Raw genomic sequence first — 20,818 nt, 5'->3', positions numbered from 1 at the left:
GCCTGGGGCACTGGAGGCCTTGGTCACTTTTTCTTAGTATATGACATTTATTTCAGTTTATAATTTATATAGTAGTGTTTCTACTTGATAAAAACAAATTAAAAAATATTTTCTGAAAAATAATTTAATTTGTTCAAATACTTCATAGTATTGATTGGCAGCGCCATCTCTCTCGCTAGCTCGGTATCATCATGAGAATGATCCAGATAGAAGGTTCGAACCATACTGTTCTACCTTAGAGATGGCCAGGGGGCGCCACAAGCCTTCAGTAGGAAGTGCATATACTTGGAAAATTTGACTAATGTCGCTGTGGCCCGGTGGCCGAGTGGTTCAGGCACCTGCCGCGATAGCAGAGGACGCTGGTTCGATTCCAGCCTGGGGCACTGGAGGCCTTGGTCACTTTTTCTTAGTATATGACATTTATTTCAGTTTATAATTTATATAGTAGTGTTTCTACTTGATAAAAACAAATTAAAAAATATTTTCTGAAAAATAATTTAATTTGTTCAAATACTTCATAGTATTGATTGGCAGCGCCATCTCTCTCGCTAGCTCGGTATCATCATGAGAATGATCCAGATAGAAGGTTCGAACCATACTGTTCTACCTTAGAGATGGCCAGGGGGCGCCACAAGCCTTCAGTAGGAAGTGCATATACTTGGAAAATTTGACTAATGTCGCTGTGGCCCGGTGGCCGAGTGGTTCAGGCACCTGCCGCGATAGCAGAGGACGCTGGTTCGATTCCAGCCTGGGGCACTGGAGGCCTTGGTCACTTTTTCTTAGTATATGACATTTATTTCAGTTTATAATTTATATAGTAGTGTTTCTACTTGATAAAAACAAATTAAAAAATATTTTCTGAAAAATAATTTAATTTGTTCAAATACTTCATAGTATTGATTGGCAGCGCCATCTCTCTCGCTAGCTCGGTATCATCATGAGAATGATCCAGATAGAAGGTTCGAACCATACTGTTCTACCTTAGAGATGGCCAGGGGGCGCCACAAGCCTTCAGTAGGAAGTGCATATACTTGGAAAATTTGACTAATGTCGCTGTGGCCCGGTGGCCGAGTGGTTCAGGCACCTGCCGCGATAGCAGAGGACGCTGGTTCGATTCCAGCCTGGGGCACTGGAGGCCTTGGTCACTTTTTCTTAGTATATGACATTTATTTCAGTTTATAATTTATATAGTAGTGTTTCTACTTGATAAAAACAAATTAAAAAATATTTTCTGAAAAATAATTTAATTTGTTCAAATACTTCATAGTATTGATTGGCAGCGCCATCTCTCTCGCTAGCTCGGTATCATCATGAGAATGATCCAGATAGAAGGTTCGAACCATACTGTTCTACCTTAGAGATGGCCAGGGGGCGCCACAAGCCTTCAGTAGGAAGTGCATATACTTGGAAAATTTGACTAATGTCGCTGTGGCCCGGTGGCCGAGTGGTTCAGGCACCTGCCGCGATAGCAGAGGACGCTGGTTCGATTCCAGCCTGGGGCACTGGAGGCCTTGGTCACTTTTTCTTAGTATATGACATTTATTTCAGTTTATAATTTATATAGTAGTGTTTCTACTTGATAAAAACAAATTAAAAAATATTTTCTGAAAAATAATTTAATTTGTTCAAATACTTCATAGTATTGATTGGCAGCGCCATCTCTCTCGCTAGCTCGGTATCATCATGAGAATGATCCAGATAGAAGGTTCGAACCATACTGTTCTACCTTAGAGATGGCCAGGGGGCGCCACAAGCCTTCAGTAGGAAGTGCATATACTTGGAAAATTTGACTAATGTCGCTGTGGCCCGGTGGCCGAGTGGTTCAGGCACCTGCCGCGATAGCAGAGGACGCTGGTTCGATTCCAGCCTGGGGCACTGGAGGCCTTGGTCACTTTTTCTTAGTATATGACATTTATTTCAGTTTATAAGCATGATTTTTTTATTTAGGGTACCAAAGTATTTTTTGGTGGTCATTATATTTGTAGCCATAGTATTATATTAAATATTTGCACATTTTTAATAAAAATGTGGTTACAATTTTGGTGGTCATTTACTATTTTTGGGTTTACAATGATTATTTTGGAGTAATTTGCTTTAATAGGATAGCAAGATTTAAAAATTAGGTTATAATTTTACATTAAAATGGAGTTCTAATTTTGGAGGTCATCTACTATTTTTGGGTTTACAATGATTATTTTTGTGTCATTTTCTTTAATAGGATAGCAAGATGTAAAAATTTGGTTATAATTTTACATTAAAATGGAGTTCTAATTTTGGAGGTCATCTACTATTTTTGGGTTTACAATGATTATTTTTGTGTCATTTTCTTTAATAGGATAGCAAGATGTAAAAATTTGGTTATCATTTCACATTAAAATGGGGTTTGAAATTTGGTAATCATTTACAATTTTTGGGTTAATAATGATTAGTTTGGTGTCATTTCCTTTAAAAGGATAGTAAAACGTAATAAAATTGGTAATCATTTCACATTAAAATGGTGTTATAATTTTGGTGATCATTCATTATTTTAGGGTGGTAAAATATATTTTTTTGGTATTAAATTTTACTAAATCTGGTGATCAGTTAAATAGCAGCCTTTTATTACTCGTGGTCCACCGTATTTATTTTCGAAAAATTGCACAATATACGTGAAATCCGGTTTTAAATATAACAATACTAACATTAAGCCAATATTCAGTAAAATTATCGATTTTTATTAAGTATTTACGTTCTAATTAATAGTTTTTGTTTTGCTTATTGATTCATCGGTCATCTCAACATGGCGCTATAGGCTTAGGTTGCAAGTAAGACTCTATTAACAGTATATAAGATGTACTAAGGTACTGAATAACGCTCGTCTGCGACTACATGATCTATAATAGTGACTCGTAACTTCTCTTTTCGACTGTAAGTGATACAAGAGAGTTAAGTTAAGTAAGCAATTGCGATACACGGAGCTATAAAATACTTTTTATCGCCTGTTTAGAACCTTAAGTGAAAATTGCAGCTGCTTATTACTCATATAGATGTTAAGGTGGTAGAATTCATTTTGAGCTATAATACTAGCTGCTTAAGATGCATTATAGCGGCCAAAACGGCTACTGTTGATCTTAAAGCTATACATGGACCTCTTAAAGATCTTGATATCACCAGAGCCTGTAAGTTTAGAAAATGTAGCTATTCTACAGCCGTTCTATGTCTTTAGGTGATAAAATAAGTGCTAAGTGTCGCCTAATTGTTTGTTGGGACGTCCGTGCGTTTCCGTGAAAATACGATGGTGAAAGATTATAACACTACATCTACTCGTTTTCCTATTATATAATAGGTAGGTGTAGTATATTGATAATTGTCATTGCCTTAACCCTTAAATGCATAGTGTTGCCAAATGTCTACAGAGCATTAGACAGCTCACAGATTTTAAAAAAAAGCTCACGTTCTTGAACGCACCTTTATACCAAACGTCAAGTAGTAGGGTGATGATTTAAGGGTTAAATTAATGCAATATGATTAGTTTATAAAAATTACATTCGTTTTAAGACGAAAAGTCGGAAAGCTTGGAAAAATCCAGAAGTAGATATTTATTAGTATGTGATTTTGAACGGTGTTTTCGGGGTTTGTAATTATTTTATATTTAAAAACTTTATCATAGGTATATCACAAATAGTGTACCTTTCTAATGGTAGTAAAAAAAATCATATATCTATAACTGAAAATTACATATTTACAAAAATATGATTTAGCCAATTTAACTTCTAACACTAATTTCGCAGTGAAAATCGAAGCTATATTTTTTTTACTATTTTTCCTAGAATCGGCAAACAATTATATGATACATATATTAATTTCGGGCAAAAAGAAAAAAAGCATGCATTTAAGGGTTAAAAATCGAATACCTAAAGTAATTCTGTACTGTCATAGTTCTCTGTAAGACCATGTAAGACATATAAAGATGATCCGATTTATATACCGTAATACATATACGCAATTATTCACTCTACAATTTATAAGTAGAACTCCCATACAAAGAGTCTGCAGTAATGCTGAACAGCAACGCTGCAGCAGTAACCCTACAGGCTGAATCCTAATTTTACTTCATACAGGTTTGACTTCCTAATTTGTATTCAATGCATACGATAATACCTATTTGGTTTTTACGTTATTTTGGTTAGGAAATCTTCGCCATGATGTAAATAAATCTCTATAATTTAAAGGTTGACCAACCGAACAATTAGATACCGACTCGCTGAGGGAGACGTAAACATAAACACAGTTTGACCCATGACCAATCGAATTATTTGTAGCTCCCGGCCGCGCGGGTGATGCGAGCTAATTACTCGGAAGGGTGATAGAGTTAAGCGTGTGTGCGCCCATGTCGCACATTTCGGGAAAACTGTAATAACGTAGTTCGTTTAGATGTCCGTCCTGTTGCATTTAATCAACCCGTAAAAATGGTATAAATCACTGATTACCTATAGTATTCGAGACGAGGAAAGTACCTAAGCATTAATGGGTGGATCTACTTTTTAACCGACTTCAATTTCATGGAAGGAGGAGGTTCTGTATTCGGTTGTGGCTATTTTTTTTTTTCTATGTACGTTCACCGATTACTCCGACATCCGTAGTCCGATTTGAGTAATTCTTTTTTTGTTTGAAAGGAGCTACCTCCGAGTTGGTCCCATTTTAATTTGGTTCTGTTCTGATGATGGGATCCATGAGGAATTGAGGGAACTCCTCAATTTTTAAAGGCACATGCATGGTGTTTTGGGCGTTTTCTTAAGCAACTCGAGCATTTTCTCCCGAAAACCACCAATTTGATGAAGTAGACCTGATGATGATGATTATTTTGATGATAATGATGATGATTTCTTTAAATTTAAGTATGTTCAGCGATTACTCCGGCACCTGTGATCCGATTTGAGTAATTCTTTTTTTGTTTGGAAGAAGTTACCTCCAAGGTGTTTCCGTATTATTTTTGGTTCTGGTCTGATGATGGAATCCATGAGGAATTGAGGGAACTCCTCAATTTTTAAAGGCACGTGTTAAGTGATTTCGGGGTTTTCTAAAGTAACTCGAGCAATTGCTTCCGTAAACCACCAATTTGATGTACTGCAACTGTAGCCTTACCACGAGTTTGACATTGACACATTCGCTAACGTCTTATGCATCTAAATGTAACTTTTTATGCATCTCGCTCACACTAAGGTTAGTACGAGCGAGATGCATAGGAAGTAAGTTACAAACATGTTAGCGAATATATCAATGTCAAACTCGTGGTAAGCTGGTAAGGCTACTGATCGGGGATTAGGGTTAGGAGTCAAGGGGTCAGGGATTAAGGGGTCGGGGAATGGCGGTTGAAGAGTTGCTGGTTCAGGATCGAGGGGTTCCTGGATCAGGGGTTGATGTGCTGTGAGGTTGAGTGATCGGGGGGCAGAGGGATTGGGTCAGTGGCGGGGCGGGCGGATGGATTTAGTTGACAGGAATTATAATTTTCCAGACGGACTCGAGAAAATTTCTGGTTCAGGGTCGAGGGGTTCCTGGATCAGGGGTTGATGCGCTGTGAGGTTGAGTGATCGGGGCGTTGAGGGATTGGGTCAGTGGCGGGGCGGAGGATGGATTTAGTGTAGTAGTGACAGGAATTATAATTTCCCAGACGGACTCGAGAAAATTCCTGATTACATATTTATTAAAGAAATAGGTAGGTACACGAATTTAGTGTTAAATATGATCTTGTTTTTCATTCATGCGTCGCGCTCTTAACAATGCGTTAAAACTAAAAATGGAAAAATAAAAACTTTTTACAAAAAAAAGCAAACCGACTTCAAAAAGGATGAAATAAAATATTATCCTTTTTGAAGTCTATGCGTTACCAACTGATATGTATGAAGTCGGTGCCAAGCCAAGTAGTAACAATACCAGTCAAAAATAATCAGCTTTATGGCTATAAATCCCATTAGAACTGTACTTACTAATAACTATTACAAATGTGTAAGTAATTCTGTCTGCCTCTTTGTCGTCTTTTCATAGCTAAACAACTGAACCGCTTTAAGTGAAATTTGGCAAGAAGGTAAATTTCTTGAATTGTTTTATATTTTGAAATGTAGTCCTCTGGATAAGGGACGGGAAATTACTCAGTCCCAATCTCACACTTGCGTGCTATAGACTGTTGGAGCATTAGTAAGAAACGCTCTTTAAAAAATACGACGGAAAAAAAATGCATTGGATTTCCACTAATGTGCCGACAAACATGGTACAAACTGCGCCAAGAAGGTTTGATCGTGTGTTCTGAGGTGTGTTCTTAGATACAATCTACGTCAAAGATATGTTTACACTTTTGCACCTTACTCCTTTGTAATAAGGCGAAAAGTGTAAACATATTTTTAACGTCGACTGTACCTACAGAAAGTACGTTCATTGTCGTCGTGTAAGGCAATCCAACGTAGGTACATCCTTATCGAATCGCACCAAAATCATGGTATGCTTCAAAATTTGACTTGGCACCGACTTCAAACATATCAGTTGGTAACGCATAGACTTCAAAAAGGATAATATTTTATTTCATCCTTTTTGAAGTCGGTTTGCTTTTTTTTGTAAAAAGTTTTTTTCGTTGTTAAGTATTCTGTATTTGTGTCCCGTCAGGCCGGCGACAATAGTAGCCTAGTTTGTTAGAAGAAATGTTATACTACGTTCTACTAATGTGCTAAGTAAGAGAGTACGGGGCCCACTGATTAACAGTCCGCCGGACGGTATCGGCCTGTCAGTTAGAACAAAATGTTGACAGTTCCGAACAACTGACAGGCCGATACCGTCCGGCGGACTGTTAATCAGTAGGCCCTGACCGATTGTGGAAAGGGCTTATTATAACCAGGCGACCGTAACCAACGAGTGACAAGAAAAAGTTGATTCGCCCATATAATTAACAGTTTGAGCCATAACCCATGACAAATCGAATTACTAGCTCCCGACCGCGCGGGTGATTCGTGCTAATTACTCGGAAGGGTGGTCGGGTTAAGCGCGCTTCAGAGGCCTATGCCGCGCTGTTGCGGGTAGTGATGTGCCGCGGTAATATTCCCGTTACCAGTAAGATTCTGTTTGGAAATATTACCGGTATCTTTCCAATCTTACCAGTAAGATTCCCAAAAGGTGGTAAGATACGAGACTAAAAAAAACTAACGGAATTCACTTATGTTATTGCTTATTTGCGTAGTTCAATAAGCCTTAAGCAAAAATCATTATCATCTTTTGTCTCTTTCACTCAAATTTCTTATCTTGTATGAAACAATGGGCACGAATGGGTCAGTTCGGACCTTGGCATGACTCAGAGTGCACGTATTTGTCTTGTGAGTGAAGAATAAACAATGAAACCAAGAAGTAAAGTGTATTGCCATTTTACAGAAAAGACTACAAATAATAAAAAAAGTTACACGTGTAACTTTTGCAGTGTGGTGTATAACTTTGAAAATGCTACCAAGTTTGCATATCATATAATAAAATGTAAAAAATGTCCCGAGGATGTTAAGGCAACATTTAAATATTATGACAAAAAAACATCAAATATGCCTATATTGAGTGACCGTGCTGCGTCTTCGTCGCAAGACATAGTGCCACCAACTTTGATGGACAGAGACGAGCAAGTAAGTAAATTTATATAAGTAAAACAAACATTTAAAATATTCGTCTATTCGTTTTGGCTATTTTGTTGCCTTTTATGTTATACCTCTTTATTGTTATATTGAACGTAGGAAGAAACGTATTAATTATTTGTTCACGTGTTCTATGTTTCTTTCTATTCACGTGCACTGTGTCGCCACGTGGTATATTACAAGCACTGTATAACATGGTATTTATTTAGCACCCTTAGTTCACATCCTATATCTTGTTTAGTTCACATTATAACAACAAAATATAGCATACCGATAATACCGATTGATGGTCCTATGTAATTAAATTAACTTTCATGTTATACCTCTTTATTGTTACATTGAACGTAGGAAGAAACGTATTAATTATTTGTTCACGTGTTCTATGTTTCTTTCTATTCACGTGCACTGTGTCGCCACGTGGTATATTACAAGCACTGTATAACATGGTATTTATTTAGCACCCTTAGTTCACATCCTATAATAATATCTTGTTTAGTTCACATTATATCAACAAAATATAGCATACCGATTGATGTACCTATGTAACTAAATTAACTTATTTTTTTCAGATGAATGTACATAGAGCAATCGCAAGGGCAATGTATGTGACCGGCACACCCTTCTCACACTTTGAACACCCACTTTGGAAGGAAGCATTTCATTCGGTCAATCCATTGTATACTCCACCTTCCAGAAAGACATTGGCTACATCATTGTTGAACCAAGAATATTCAGAAGTTCAGAGTGATATAACAAGTAAAATCAATCAAGCCAGTGTTATTCATTTGGCTATTGACGGATGGTCCAACATTAGGAAAGAGTCTATCTTAAATGTTATACTCTACGCTCCAAAGCCGTATTTCTACAAATTTATCGAAACAAAAAATAACAGACACACCGCTGAATATTTATGTGAAGAAGTCACCAACGTCATGGAAGAATTTCACGTTTCAAAGTTTGTTGCAATAGTAACGGATAATGCAGCGAATATGGTCAGACTCGGGCACCTTTTGCACGAGAAATATAATCAGACCATATGGGCAGGATGTTTAGCACACACGCTACATTTGCTAGTAGGAGATTTATTGCAAATCACAAGAGTACGCCAGATGTTTGCAGGCCCAGTAAGAGTTATAAAAACGATCACTCGTTCTCATATTCTTGGTGCAGAGTACCGAAAACTTGCCGAAGAAAGATCAATCAATGTTTCCCTGCAGTTACCAGTCAAGACGAGGTGGGGAAGCTATCTCTTGTGTCTACAAAGTTATATAAAATCAAAGATGATTTTACAAACGATTGTAATAAATGATTCTACAACGAATTTGAGAACTTTCAGAAACAAAATTTTGAACGAGGAGACATGGTCAGAACTACGTTCCCTGGAATGTTTTTTAAGTCCAATAGTCAAATGGATTTTCACTTTAGAAGGTGATTACTACACAGTCCATTTAGTACACAAAGCTTTTAGAGAATTGGATGCATTGTTGAATAACCCGCAATCGGTTGATCTTTTAGAAGATAGTTTGCCGGCCTTAACAGAAAAATATGAGCAAAGAAAGAGCAATGCTCAGAAGCCTATCCATTTTGCGGCAACGATATTGGATCCCAAGAGTCAAGGCATGCAATTGACTGATCAAGAAAATGTGGACGGGTGCGAGGTGATATTTAATTTTGGAGGCGAATCAACCAATGTTCTAATGGAATTATCCGATTATAAGACACACAAAGGCATTTGGGAAAAAGACTTCGTGTGGAAATTGGCAGCAACTGCGGAACCTGTCACATGGTGAGAAACCCTGTTTGCTAACACAGCTTTAGGGCAAATAGCTGTTAAAATATTAACAATCCCGGCAACTTCTGCAGCCGTAGAGAGGTCATTCTCGACATTCTCTAATATTCATTCAAAAAAAAGAAACCGCCTCAAAACAAACAGGGCTGGAAAATTTACATATATTTCACATAACTGGAAGTTAACTCACGAATCAACGCCTCCGAAAGTAACGAGAGCCATAAACCAAAATACAAATGAAGATCTTTATGAATCAGATTCTACTGATTCTGAAGATGATTTTTCAGATGTCGAAGATGATTGTGAAAATGCCCAAGAAAATTATATTCAATTAGAACATAATATGGTTACTGACTCTAGTAATGACACGAATACTAACGAATGAGAATAAAAAAAAAAAACAAATTAATTTTATTAGGACGACGTGAAAATATAACATTTGAGACAATTTTGAACCCATAGCACACATTGATTCTCATTGTTGGTATCCAATTATCTAGTTTAAAAATAACTGATTTATTCGTTTTAGTACAAAATGTTTAAGTACCTGATTGAAGTGTGATTTTGCTAAGACTGATTTACTGAGATTACTTGAATTATTTAATTGTTGTTAAATGTAAGCCGTAAAACACGTGTTCATATACAAAATTTGACTGTGATATGTAACCTACCTAAATTAATATACACATCATTGTAATTGGACTATGATCATTCTTGTTTGTTGATTTATATTATTATAAGTATTGTTGTGATTAAAGTGATTTTAATACCAATATTTTATTTTATTTTGGACCTAGCAAACTTGATCTGGAACAAGTAAAAAAGGTTTGTGTAGAATTTACGAGGCGGTAATATTTCTAGTAGTATTGGTAAGATACCTGGTAATATTGAGTAAGTTACTGGTAATATTGGTAATTTACTTTTTGACAATAGCCCTGCATTTCCTTTCATTATGAATGATGTTAATACTGTCCATTCTCAATATAAACCACGAAAAAACCTTGATTTTCCATTAAAATACTGAATCTTACCGCATATTTCCACTTTTTGGTAATATTACCAGTAGCGTTACTGGGAAAATACTCGCTTTGGAAATATTACCGGTAGTTACCCATCACTAGTTGCGGGGTTATGTATGTAAAGGCTCTATTACCTAAACTATGATTAAACTACTTCGTCTATCTGTCCTATCATGTCTAAGCAACCTGTAGAGATTCTTATCGTGTTATTCTTTATTCTTTAGACCAGGTTTTGTACCAGTATATGTTGCCAATAATAAAAAAACATACGGCGCAGTCAAGTTGCTCATAATGGGTATCATAAGGATCTTAAACTGATTCAAAGGGCGGTGAACTGACCAATGCACGATATTTCTCTACGAGATCTGGTCATAAACGAGGAGATCCGCAAGAGACCCCAAGGTCCTAAATACCTACTGAAGATTGCAAGACTTAAGTGGTTGCGGAACGTGCATAGGTATAATTTAAACGTTTCCATTGCAATAAATTTGGCATCCAATCTCTGTAGGACGAATTAGAAATTGAATCTTCCAGCGATTTCAGAACGAATCAAACCTAAGCCATTTGCAATTCTGCTGTATTAGGCCATAAATCTTATAGGATATTTTCGTGGTGGCCGTTTGCTATTGTTGCGTTACTTTGTATCGGCGACATGTTCTCGTGAGCGGATGCGGTTACGGCCGGCCGGTCGTGTCGGAGTCGTGCCGGACGCTCGTTAAACGGAATAACCGTGCTGGATGTGACACACTGCTTGGGACGTTGATGAATACAAAGTTATTTTCCGATAATTCATGATCAGCCTACATGGGTACCTATCTAATTATCTACGTTCATACAGTAGCACCCTCATTATTACAAAACCGGTGCATATATTAAAAGTTGACTTTACAATAGTTCTCAAAAATATACACAACACCAACAGAGCGCAACTATATTAGTCGCGCAGTGAAATTCACAAGGACTGAAAATGCTTAAAAGAAAATTTTACCTACAAAAAAATCACTACATTTGTCTAAGCTATGATTTAGACCAGGTTATGTTCATTATTTTAGATTCCTAATTAGGTATAGAAATCTTAAATACGTAATTATAAATTATATACCTAAATAGTCTATTATAGGTGCAGTCAGTACCAAAAGTAGGTAACGGATCAGACTGCGCGTCAAATGCATCGACCATTCTTTAATAGCTTAACTATGTGACGTTTAGCGTCGCATGAAGTAGGTAGATTGCAAAATGAGACGAAAGAAAACTAACCAGAGTAAATTTGACGAAATATAATTTAAAAAAAATAAAAAAAACTAAAGGAAAGACAAGGTCGTGGATCTTTTCTGAGCTGGCAATTAACAGTGGTGAAACGAGTCCTTGATAGGGGTCACTTCCCTGCACTACGTCGCAGAACGTCGAACTTGGAGGTGGCCGTCTTCAAAAAAAGGGTTCCGGATCCAGCACGGGAACCTTCCGGAACGAAGCGGAGCATGCGAATTCAGGGTGGGTGTTCCGACTCCAACCCCAGACTTGGTCCCTGGAATTCCGGTAAAAATGGCCATTTCAAGAAAAGTCCAATTTTGTACAAGTGACTGCGACATCCGGATTTTAGGCCAAATTAATGCGCTAATGAGAAAGTAGGCTGGTGTAGTGAACCCCAAAGAATTAAAAGGTGATCAATGATGTGGCAGTCACAAGTAGAATCATCATTTTAAATTTAAAACAAAGAAGAAAGTGAAGTTAAATTTACTAAATGTACTTCTACAACTAAAAGCTTTATTAATGCATGTCAACTACAATTTGGCATGTAATTTTATACATTTAAATTAGAATTAAGCCTAACTTTGATTATAATCTACAAGATTTTTATAAAGTGGGTAGACTCATATTTCCAGAAGGTTCGAGAAGCTTGTTATTTCCAGCGTTATTTTTATAGGAAAATTACAGTTAATAAGCAGATAGTGATAGCCAAATGTACCCAGAAAGAACTAAATGAAAATGTGATGGCAAGAAGAAAATGATTCCTTAATTTACTACTATGAAAGTTACCTTTCTCTTAAAACTACAAAATATTCAAAACACTCACCCTATTTGGGGAAATACTGGAACTTAACACATTTAATATTAGAATAAATTTTACACCATATTAAAAATTTGTCACATCATGACTGTAAAATTGTATCTTTGAATTTAGTCGATTTGACCTCTCGCTGTCAAAGCCGTGGTAGCAATGTCTCGGACGCGTATGTGTCTCATTAGCTGGCCGGTTCACATCGCTTATCGCGAGCCGGGTGACGTAGTCCTTTGTATTCGCATCTAGTTTTACCTAATAGCAAATGCAGTCGTCAATTCTGTTTGTTCGTAGATTTATTTTGTATATATTAGTTTTCAAGGTTTTTGTGTATATTTTTTTAGATAATAAGTATGAAATGTGTATTATAGTAGTTTATAGTTATATTTAGGTTTAAGTTTATTTCTTATTTTGTAGAATTTTAATTGGAAATAACGGTAAACCGTTACATACCCCTCTTTTTAGGTTAGGGTTTTTGCTAGGAAAACCCGCTATTTCTGTTGTCTACTCAATAGATACACTAGTCATCATTCAGGCTTCAATCTCAACATACACCTCCTCTTCATACATGCATCACACAGCCAAATAAGCAATAAACATTTCTATATATGTTTTTGCGTCCTAGCAGATTGAGTATTATACTTACGATTGTATAAATACTCTCATGTATTTATTAATGGTTCTTAAATATATTAATCACTAACCTCAGTGGTCTAGATCATACTACAGGCTGTTTAGAAGACCTGATAGCCTACTGATAGGCCTGAAATTCACAAACCGGTAGAGGTTTACAAAGTATAAATAATCTAATCTAACAGTTAGTGTATTTAGAGTATGTGCCAGCGCTTATACGTCAGTTTCATGAGGCTAGTGAATAAATTTAGACAGTTAATGTAGAAATCGTACATAGGGGACTACTTAATCATATTAAACTTTGTAGTTGGTGATCTTAAAATCTTTAACATGCCAGTTACCTATATTCCTCCCTTGCATGTCTTCTAGTTCGTATACTAAATTAGACTTTTTAGCAACGATCTTACATGGACAATACTTCGGTGCAAGTTTCTTCGCAAACATGTTGTTTTTGTCGCTAAGGTAGAACGTTTTTTTCCAAATAGTATCGCCAACTTTAAAATCATGATCTTTACGGCGTAGGTTATAGTGTTCGCTATTCCTAGTATGGGCTTGCACTAGAGAAGATTGAACCTTATCAAAAAATTTCCGCAAATGACCTAGATTCTCTGCATATTCATCTCTAGGAGTAAATATTATGTCGTCATCTAGTTCTGGGTCAATATAGTGTAAACCGTTAGTGACCAATTCCCGTCCATGAACGAGAAACGCGGGGGTGTATTTTGTTACCTCATTACTGGATGTGTTCATAGCGAATTGAATTTTAGGTAGATTGCAGTCCCAGAACCTATGGTCGTTTTCAATGTAGGATGATACTGCTGTAATAATCACTTTGTTGTATCGTTCTACTGTGTTCACTTGCGGAGTATATTTAGGCGTAAATCTTACGTTAGGGACATTGTAGTCATTAAACAATTTCTTTAACACGTTACTTGTGAACTGCTTTCCATTGTCCATAAGAACAGTACTAGGCACGCCGTGAACTAGTAAAACTTTTTCCTCGATTAACTTAGCTATTATCTCGGAGGTTGCGCGACGAATGGGAAATAATAAACAGTACTTCGAGAAACAGCATGTCACAACAAATATAAAAGTGTTCTGTTTTCTCGATGGGGGTAGGGGACCTATGAGATCCATGCTTAACATTTGAAAAGGGCGTGAGCAGTCTTTAGGACGGCCCATAATGCCTAGAGTAGCATGAGTAGCATGCTTGTGAGCACAGCAAATATCACAATTAGAAACAAATTTAACTACATCGCGATGCATGTCCTGCCAGAAGTAGTTTAAAGAAAGCCGTTTATGTGTTTTATATATGCCAAAGTGGCCAGCGGTAGGTTCTGAATGATTTTTACTAATAATGTCGAGTCTAAATTCGAGGGGAATGACTTCTTTCCACTCGAACTCTCGAGTTAAAGGATTTAGACTTTTTTTAAACCTAAATAGTCTGCCGTTAGTTACTTTGTAATTTAAAAATGAAGTAGGAGTGTTTTGGTAACCGTTGTAAATATTTAGATACCACGAGTCGCTTGTAGAATAAAACATGTCAGGACTAGTTGGGATCTCATCAATCTCGGCAATAGCAACAGAACGGGAGAGACTGTCTGGTACTACATTTTCTGAGCCACGACGATGCTTGATCTCAAAGTTGAATGAGGACATACGAACTCCCCAACGGGCTAAACGACCCGTGGGATTATTTAGATTTAGAAACCACTTAAGTGACGAGTGATCGGTATACACGACGAACTTTTTGCCGTTCTCCAAGTAGCACCTCCAGTGTTCAATCGCTGTAAGTACTGCAAGTGCCTCTCGTTCTGTTGCGCTGTAGTTACGCTCTTGGTTAGAGAGAGACTTACTCATGTACGCTATAACCTTCTCTTGATTGTCTATGACCTGTGTCAGGACCGCACCCACGCCGTAATCGCTCGCATCTGTATGCACTTGGAACGGCTGCGTATAATCCGGGCACGACAATATAGGAGAAGATACTAAGACTTCCTTTAACGTACGGAAGGCGACTTCAGCATCGGTAGACCAGTTAAAAGGGGGTGAGTTTTTAGCTTGTGAAGTAAGTTTATTTAGAGGTGCAGCTATAGAACTGAAATTTGGAATAAAACGGCGATACCATGATGCCGTTCCAATAAACCGACGAACTTCCTTGCGATTAGTAGGAGTTGGATAGTTAATGATTGCCTCAATCTTTTCTGGGTTCGGTTGTAGTCCATTTCCATCTACTACATATCCTAAATAACTCAGTCTATTTCTGAAGAATTGACACTTTTGGTAACCAATGGTTAAGTTTGCCATTTTAAGTTTCTCTAGAACTCTAACTAATAGGGAGATATGTTCTTCAAAGGTCGATGAGACAATGATAATGTCGTCGATGTAGACAAAGACTTTATGCTCAAAATCAGGCCCATAGAACAACATATCAACCAGTCGTTGTTGCGTCGCTGGAGCATTGGTTAAGCCAAAGGGCATAGAAACAAACTGAAAGGTACCACGCGAAGGAATATAAAACGCCGTTTTACACCGGTCTTCTTCCTTAATAGGAATTTGCCAAAAACTCTTTGACAAGTCTAAACTAGAGAGATATTTAGCGTCACGCAGATTGTCGAGTATCTCAGAAATGTATGGAATACTGTAAGCATCCTTGATGGTAACTGCATTCAATTTACGGCTATCTAAGCAGAATCTCATTTCGCCATTTTTTTTAGGTGTCAACAGAACAGGGGACGACCAAGGGCTCTCGCAAGGTTCTACCACGTTTTCACGCAACATTTCATCAAGCTGAGTGTTTAGTATTCTTTGTTTTTTCAGGAGACATTCTGTAGTATCTTTGTCGAACAGGAACAGCATTACCGGTATCTATATTGTGAGCAATTAGAGAAGTGCGGCCTAGACCACGTTCTTCATATGAAATGTTACGAAACTGCGCAGTGATATGATCAGCCGTAACTTTTTGCTCAGGCGAAAGATGATCATAGTCACATAAGTGTGTAGGTTGAGGGTCTAGTGATAGAGAGGCTAATTTATCAACATCCCTAGGTAAAATTACGGAATCAAGTTTTTTAGGAAACAATTCGAAAATTCTCCAGAAGTCCATGCCTAATATCAAGGAGTTTTCGACTTCTGGTACGACGTAGGCCTTCAAGATGTGGGTTTGATCTAAGAACGAGACAGGCAGATTGATCATACCAATATTGTTTAGTCTATGCCTGCCAGCTGCGAATAAATTTATCGTATCCGTACTGTTGAGCTTGAAACCCGCATCCAAGAAAACTTTATGATAGTTATTACCTAGAATTGTATAACCACTACCCGTATCTAACAAACCATGGATAGTTTTACCATTAATCTGAACTGAGACATACGGTCTGTTATGTATATTATCTGAATCGTGGATTGCAGTGACTGAATAGCAAGTGAAAAATTTAGATATGAAGTTGAGCCAAGATTTCCACTCTGAATCACTAAAGTTTTCACTAGATTTTTTAGAAAGATTATGTACACTACAATCCACTGAATTTAGTTTTTTGCATCTTTAGGATTACAGGATTTACAATCAGGATAGCGTACACCTTTATTACCACATTTAAAACAGATAGGGAAGTGTGGCTGTTTGCATTCTTTCAAAGAGTGTGTATCAGTGCGACACCTAGGACAGTACTTACGCGAGTTACTAGCAGTGTTGACATTTTTTGTACTGTTTGCTGTCGCTTGTACAGCATTAGTAGTAGTAGGCTTTCCCTCTGTAGTTTTAGATTTGTTGTAGTTGTAAGAGCTCGAGTAGTTAGGATATTTGTTTTGATTATAGTAGTTTTTCTGTTTTTCATTTGAATTTGTATTTTGGTAGTTTTTATTTGTGTAGTAGATATTATTTTTATGATATTTAGTGTAGGCAAATTCTGGGGCTAGAGTCTCAGAAGTCACCCTAGGCGGTTCATGAAACAAGGATAAGCGTGACTGAATGTCCTCATAGTTTGTGCAAAGGGTTTTTAATGTCTTTAGGTCCTTGATCTCAGGTGAAGCGGCTAGGGTGCTGGCATAACATGGCCGGATGTTATGTAAGATAATTTCGAGTTTTTCTTCCTCAGACAACGGTTTAACCAATCGCGAAAACATGCCATGCATAATAGACAAGTAAATAGAAATGTTTTCTTGTTCCCCTTGCGTACGATATTTTATTTCATTAGTCAGGCGATAGTCGTAATTCTTTGGACTAAAGTCTTTTTTTAATAGGACGACGACATCGTCCCAGCTTTGAAAACTTTCTTTATTGCAACGGAACCAATGTAATGCGTCATCAGTGAAAATCTCGTAGGCAAACTTCAATACACGATCCTTTGATATATTCCTAACCTCTACGAATTCTTCAACTCTTTGAATGAAAGAAAAAACGCAGGCTTTTCCAGAGTACTTTAGTTTTGCCAAGTCAGAAGTCAGGTTACGATCACAGTGGAGTACCGCCGTAGCTTCAGGTTCCAAAACTGAGACTGCATTTGCATTTGAGGTTGATGCCGGCCTCAACGTCGTAATTTCTTTGTATTGGTTGTTAAAGGTAGTGCAATAATTTTTGTGCTGGTCAACTAACGTGGCACTAACGTTTGAGATACGCCTTAATCTGTGATATATGTGGTGTAGTAGATTTTCGGTACGCAAGAACAGGGTCTTATCAAATTTAGATTTGAGGGATGCTAGCATCGTTTGGGATTTTGTTAGACTGTCTTTAACAGCATCAAGGTCAACCGCAGGCTCTAAATGTGATTCCAAAATGTCCTCAGGAGGTATGGCCAATTTTACTATCTGGCTTCGGAGGTCCTGCACCGAACCAGTTGAACCACCTCTAAGGATCACCTCATATTCAAGCTCAGCTTTTTGTAGTGACAAATATTTAATTGGGTACGACATGTTTAAATCTTAACGTAAAAAGTGTGTGTTTTGATTACAATTGATTAAAAAGCAGTTAGGTTTAGTTGCTAAGTAAGTGGAATGTGAGATACGATAGAATTTTAAAATTATTTTAAATCGGAATAAGTGAAGTGTAGTGTTTTTTTTTTTTTTTTTTTTTTTAAACAAGAATTTTGCTATAACTATATGAAGTGAGAAACTGACAACCACGTACCAAACAACTGCTCAAATCAGACTTAAAAACTAGATGAATTACAAGTGCTAATATTAGAAAGCCACCAACACCAATGAAAACCAAGAGGAGAAAAAGGCCAAGGACTTGCTTCAATAATGCACAGCTCAGAAATAACCAGTATGGGCGCCAATGTGACGTTTAGCGTCGCATGAAGTAGGTAGATTGCAAAATGAGACGAAAGAAAACTAACCAGAGTAAATTTGACGAAATATAATTTAAAAAAAATAAAAAAAACTAAAGGAAAGACAAGGTCGTGGATCTTTTCTGAGCTGGCAATTAACAGTGGTGAAACGAGTCCTTGATAGGGGTCACTTCCCTGCACTACGTCGCAGAACGTCGAACTTGGAGGTGGCCGTCTTCAAAAAAAGGGTTCCGGATCCAGCACGGGAACCTTCCGGAACGAAGCGGAGCATGCGAATTCAGGGTGGGTGTTCCGACTCCAACCCCAGACTTGGTCCCTGGAATTCCGGTAAAAATGGCCATTTCAAGAAAAGTCCAATTTTGTACAAGTGACTGCGACATCCGGATTTTAGGCCAAATTAATGCGCTAATGAGAAAGTAGGCTGGTGTAGTGAACCCCAAAGAATTAAAAGGTGATCAATGATGTGGCAGTCACAAGTAGAATCATCATTTTAAATTTAAAACAAAGAAGAAAGTGAAGTTAAATTTACTAAATGTACTTCTACAACTAAAAGCTTTATTAATGCATGTCAACTACAATTTGGCATGTAATTTTATACATTTAAATTAGAATTAAGCCTAACTTTGATTATAATCTACAAGATTTTTATAAAGTGGGTAGACTCATATTTCCAGAAGGTTCGAGAAGCTTGTTATTTCCAGCGTTATTTTTATAGGAAAATTACAGTTAATAAGCAGATAGTGATAGCCAAATGTACCCAGAAAGAACTAAATGAAAATGTGATGGCAAGAAGAAAATGATTCCTTAATTTACTACTATGAAAGTTACCTTTCTCTTAAAACTACAAAATATTCAAAACACTCACCCTATTTGGGGAAATACTGGAACTTAACACATTTAATATTAGAATAAATTTTACACCATATTAAAAATTTGTCACATCATGACTGTAAAATTGTATCTTTGAATTTAGTCGATTTGACCTCTCGCTGTCAAAGCCGTGGTAGCAATGTCTCGGACGCGTATGTGTCTCATTAGCTGGCCGGTTCACATCGCTTATCGCGAGCCGGGTGACGTAGTCCTTTGTATTCGCATCTAGTTTTACCTAATAGCAAATGCAGTCGTCAATTCTGTTTGTTCGTAGATTTATTTTGTATATATTAGTTTTCAAGGTTTTTGTGTATATTTTTTTAGATAATAAGTATGAAATGTGTATTATAGTAGTTTATAGTTATATTTAGGTTTAAGTTTATTTCTTATTTTGTAGAATTTTAATTGGAAATAACGGTAAACCGTTACAACTAGTACAGTACCTGGGTACGTCTCTAGGTATACCTATTAGGAAAAGTATTAGAGTGTGTCAGATACTTTTTACGCGTTTTTTTTTCATCTGCTACTATTGATGCTGACTGTACCTAACTACATAGAAACATTTTCACCGTCTTACGCTTCGTATTCCTGCATACTTAGTACTGTTACAAAAAATGTACTTTTAACATTTTCCCCCTTTAATCGTGTGAGTTTAATGTTCTAGTACGGCTACCACCAGTTTTGACATTGACAGATTAACTCGCGTCTACGTAAATTACTTTCTATACATCTCGCTTGCACTAATATGCGAGTACGAGCGAGATGCATAGAAAGTAAGTTACTTAAACGTGAGTGAATATGTCAATGTTAAAACTGGTGGTAGTGCTTCAGTTGGTCGTTTTCCCAGACGATGTGTCTCTTACAATTAATAACCCATTGAACTGTGAGCTCGTTAACGCCTGTTTACCCATAAACAGGACATCGAGACCACCCTCCGGGATGCAGTGCAGAATAAAACTAGTTTGAAGTACCTATGTTTGGCTTTCAGCAGAATTTTGTTGGCTGGAATTCGCCTTTTTAAAGGGTTTTGTTTGTAGGTACTTATACGGTAACTGACGTTAATGGACTGACTGTGAATATACCTTTATGACATTTTATTCAAGGAATTTAATACACATTTATAATTACAAGTTTTAGGGATATTTATTTTTTAGTTAGGTTTAGTTTTAGTTATTTTATTATAAGTCTAACCCTTAACTCAGTCGCTTCCCTAAATATGATGGTGCGTAGGTGCGCGAGGGTTGACCGTTTGACATGAGTCACAATTATACCTAATATATTTACGCTCTTCTGAAAATAAATACCTATACGAGTATAACATCATTGCCTATAGTTTGTTTTTTTAGCATTAGTAAAAGACTACGCGATCTTCACGTGTCTTTTAATTGAAAAACGCTTTTTAATAAAAACCGGGCAAGTGCGAGTCGGACTCGCGCACCAAGGGTTCCGTACCATAATGCAAAAAAAACGGGGAAAAAATGCAAAAAACAACGGTCTCCCATCCAAGTACTGACCACGCC

At 37.1% G+C, this 20,818-nt stretch overlaps 1 protein-coding gene across 1 annotated transcript; it reads right to left on the bottom strand.

Moving 5' to 3' along the window:
- Positions 1-16,211: 16,211 nt before the first annotated feature.
- Positions 16,212-18,497, bottom strand: LOC134795343 (uncharacterized). Its single transcript, XM_063767164.1, has one exon. The coding sequence runs from the start codon at positions 18,049-18,051 to the stop codon at positions 16,669-16,671; it is 1,383 nt and encodes a 460-aa protein (XP_063623234.1). The 5' UTR covers positions 18,052-18,497; the 3' UTR covers positions 16,212-16,668.
- Positions 18,498-20,818: the final 2,321 nt, after the last annotated feature.

This window comes from Cydia splendana, chromosome 12 (genome assembly GCF_910591565.1).
Source record: "Cydia splendana chromosome 12, ilCydSple1.2, whole genome shotgun sequence".
Taxonomy (NCBI): Eukaryota; Metazoa; Arthropoda; class Insecta; order Lepidoptera; family Tortricidae; genus Cydia; species Cydia splendana.
This window is presented reverse-complemented; position numbering and strand designations above follow the sequence as displayed.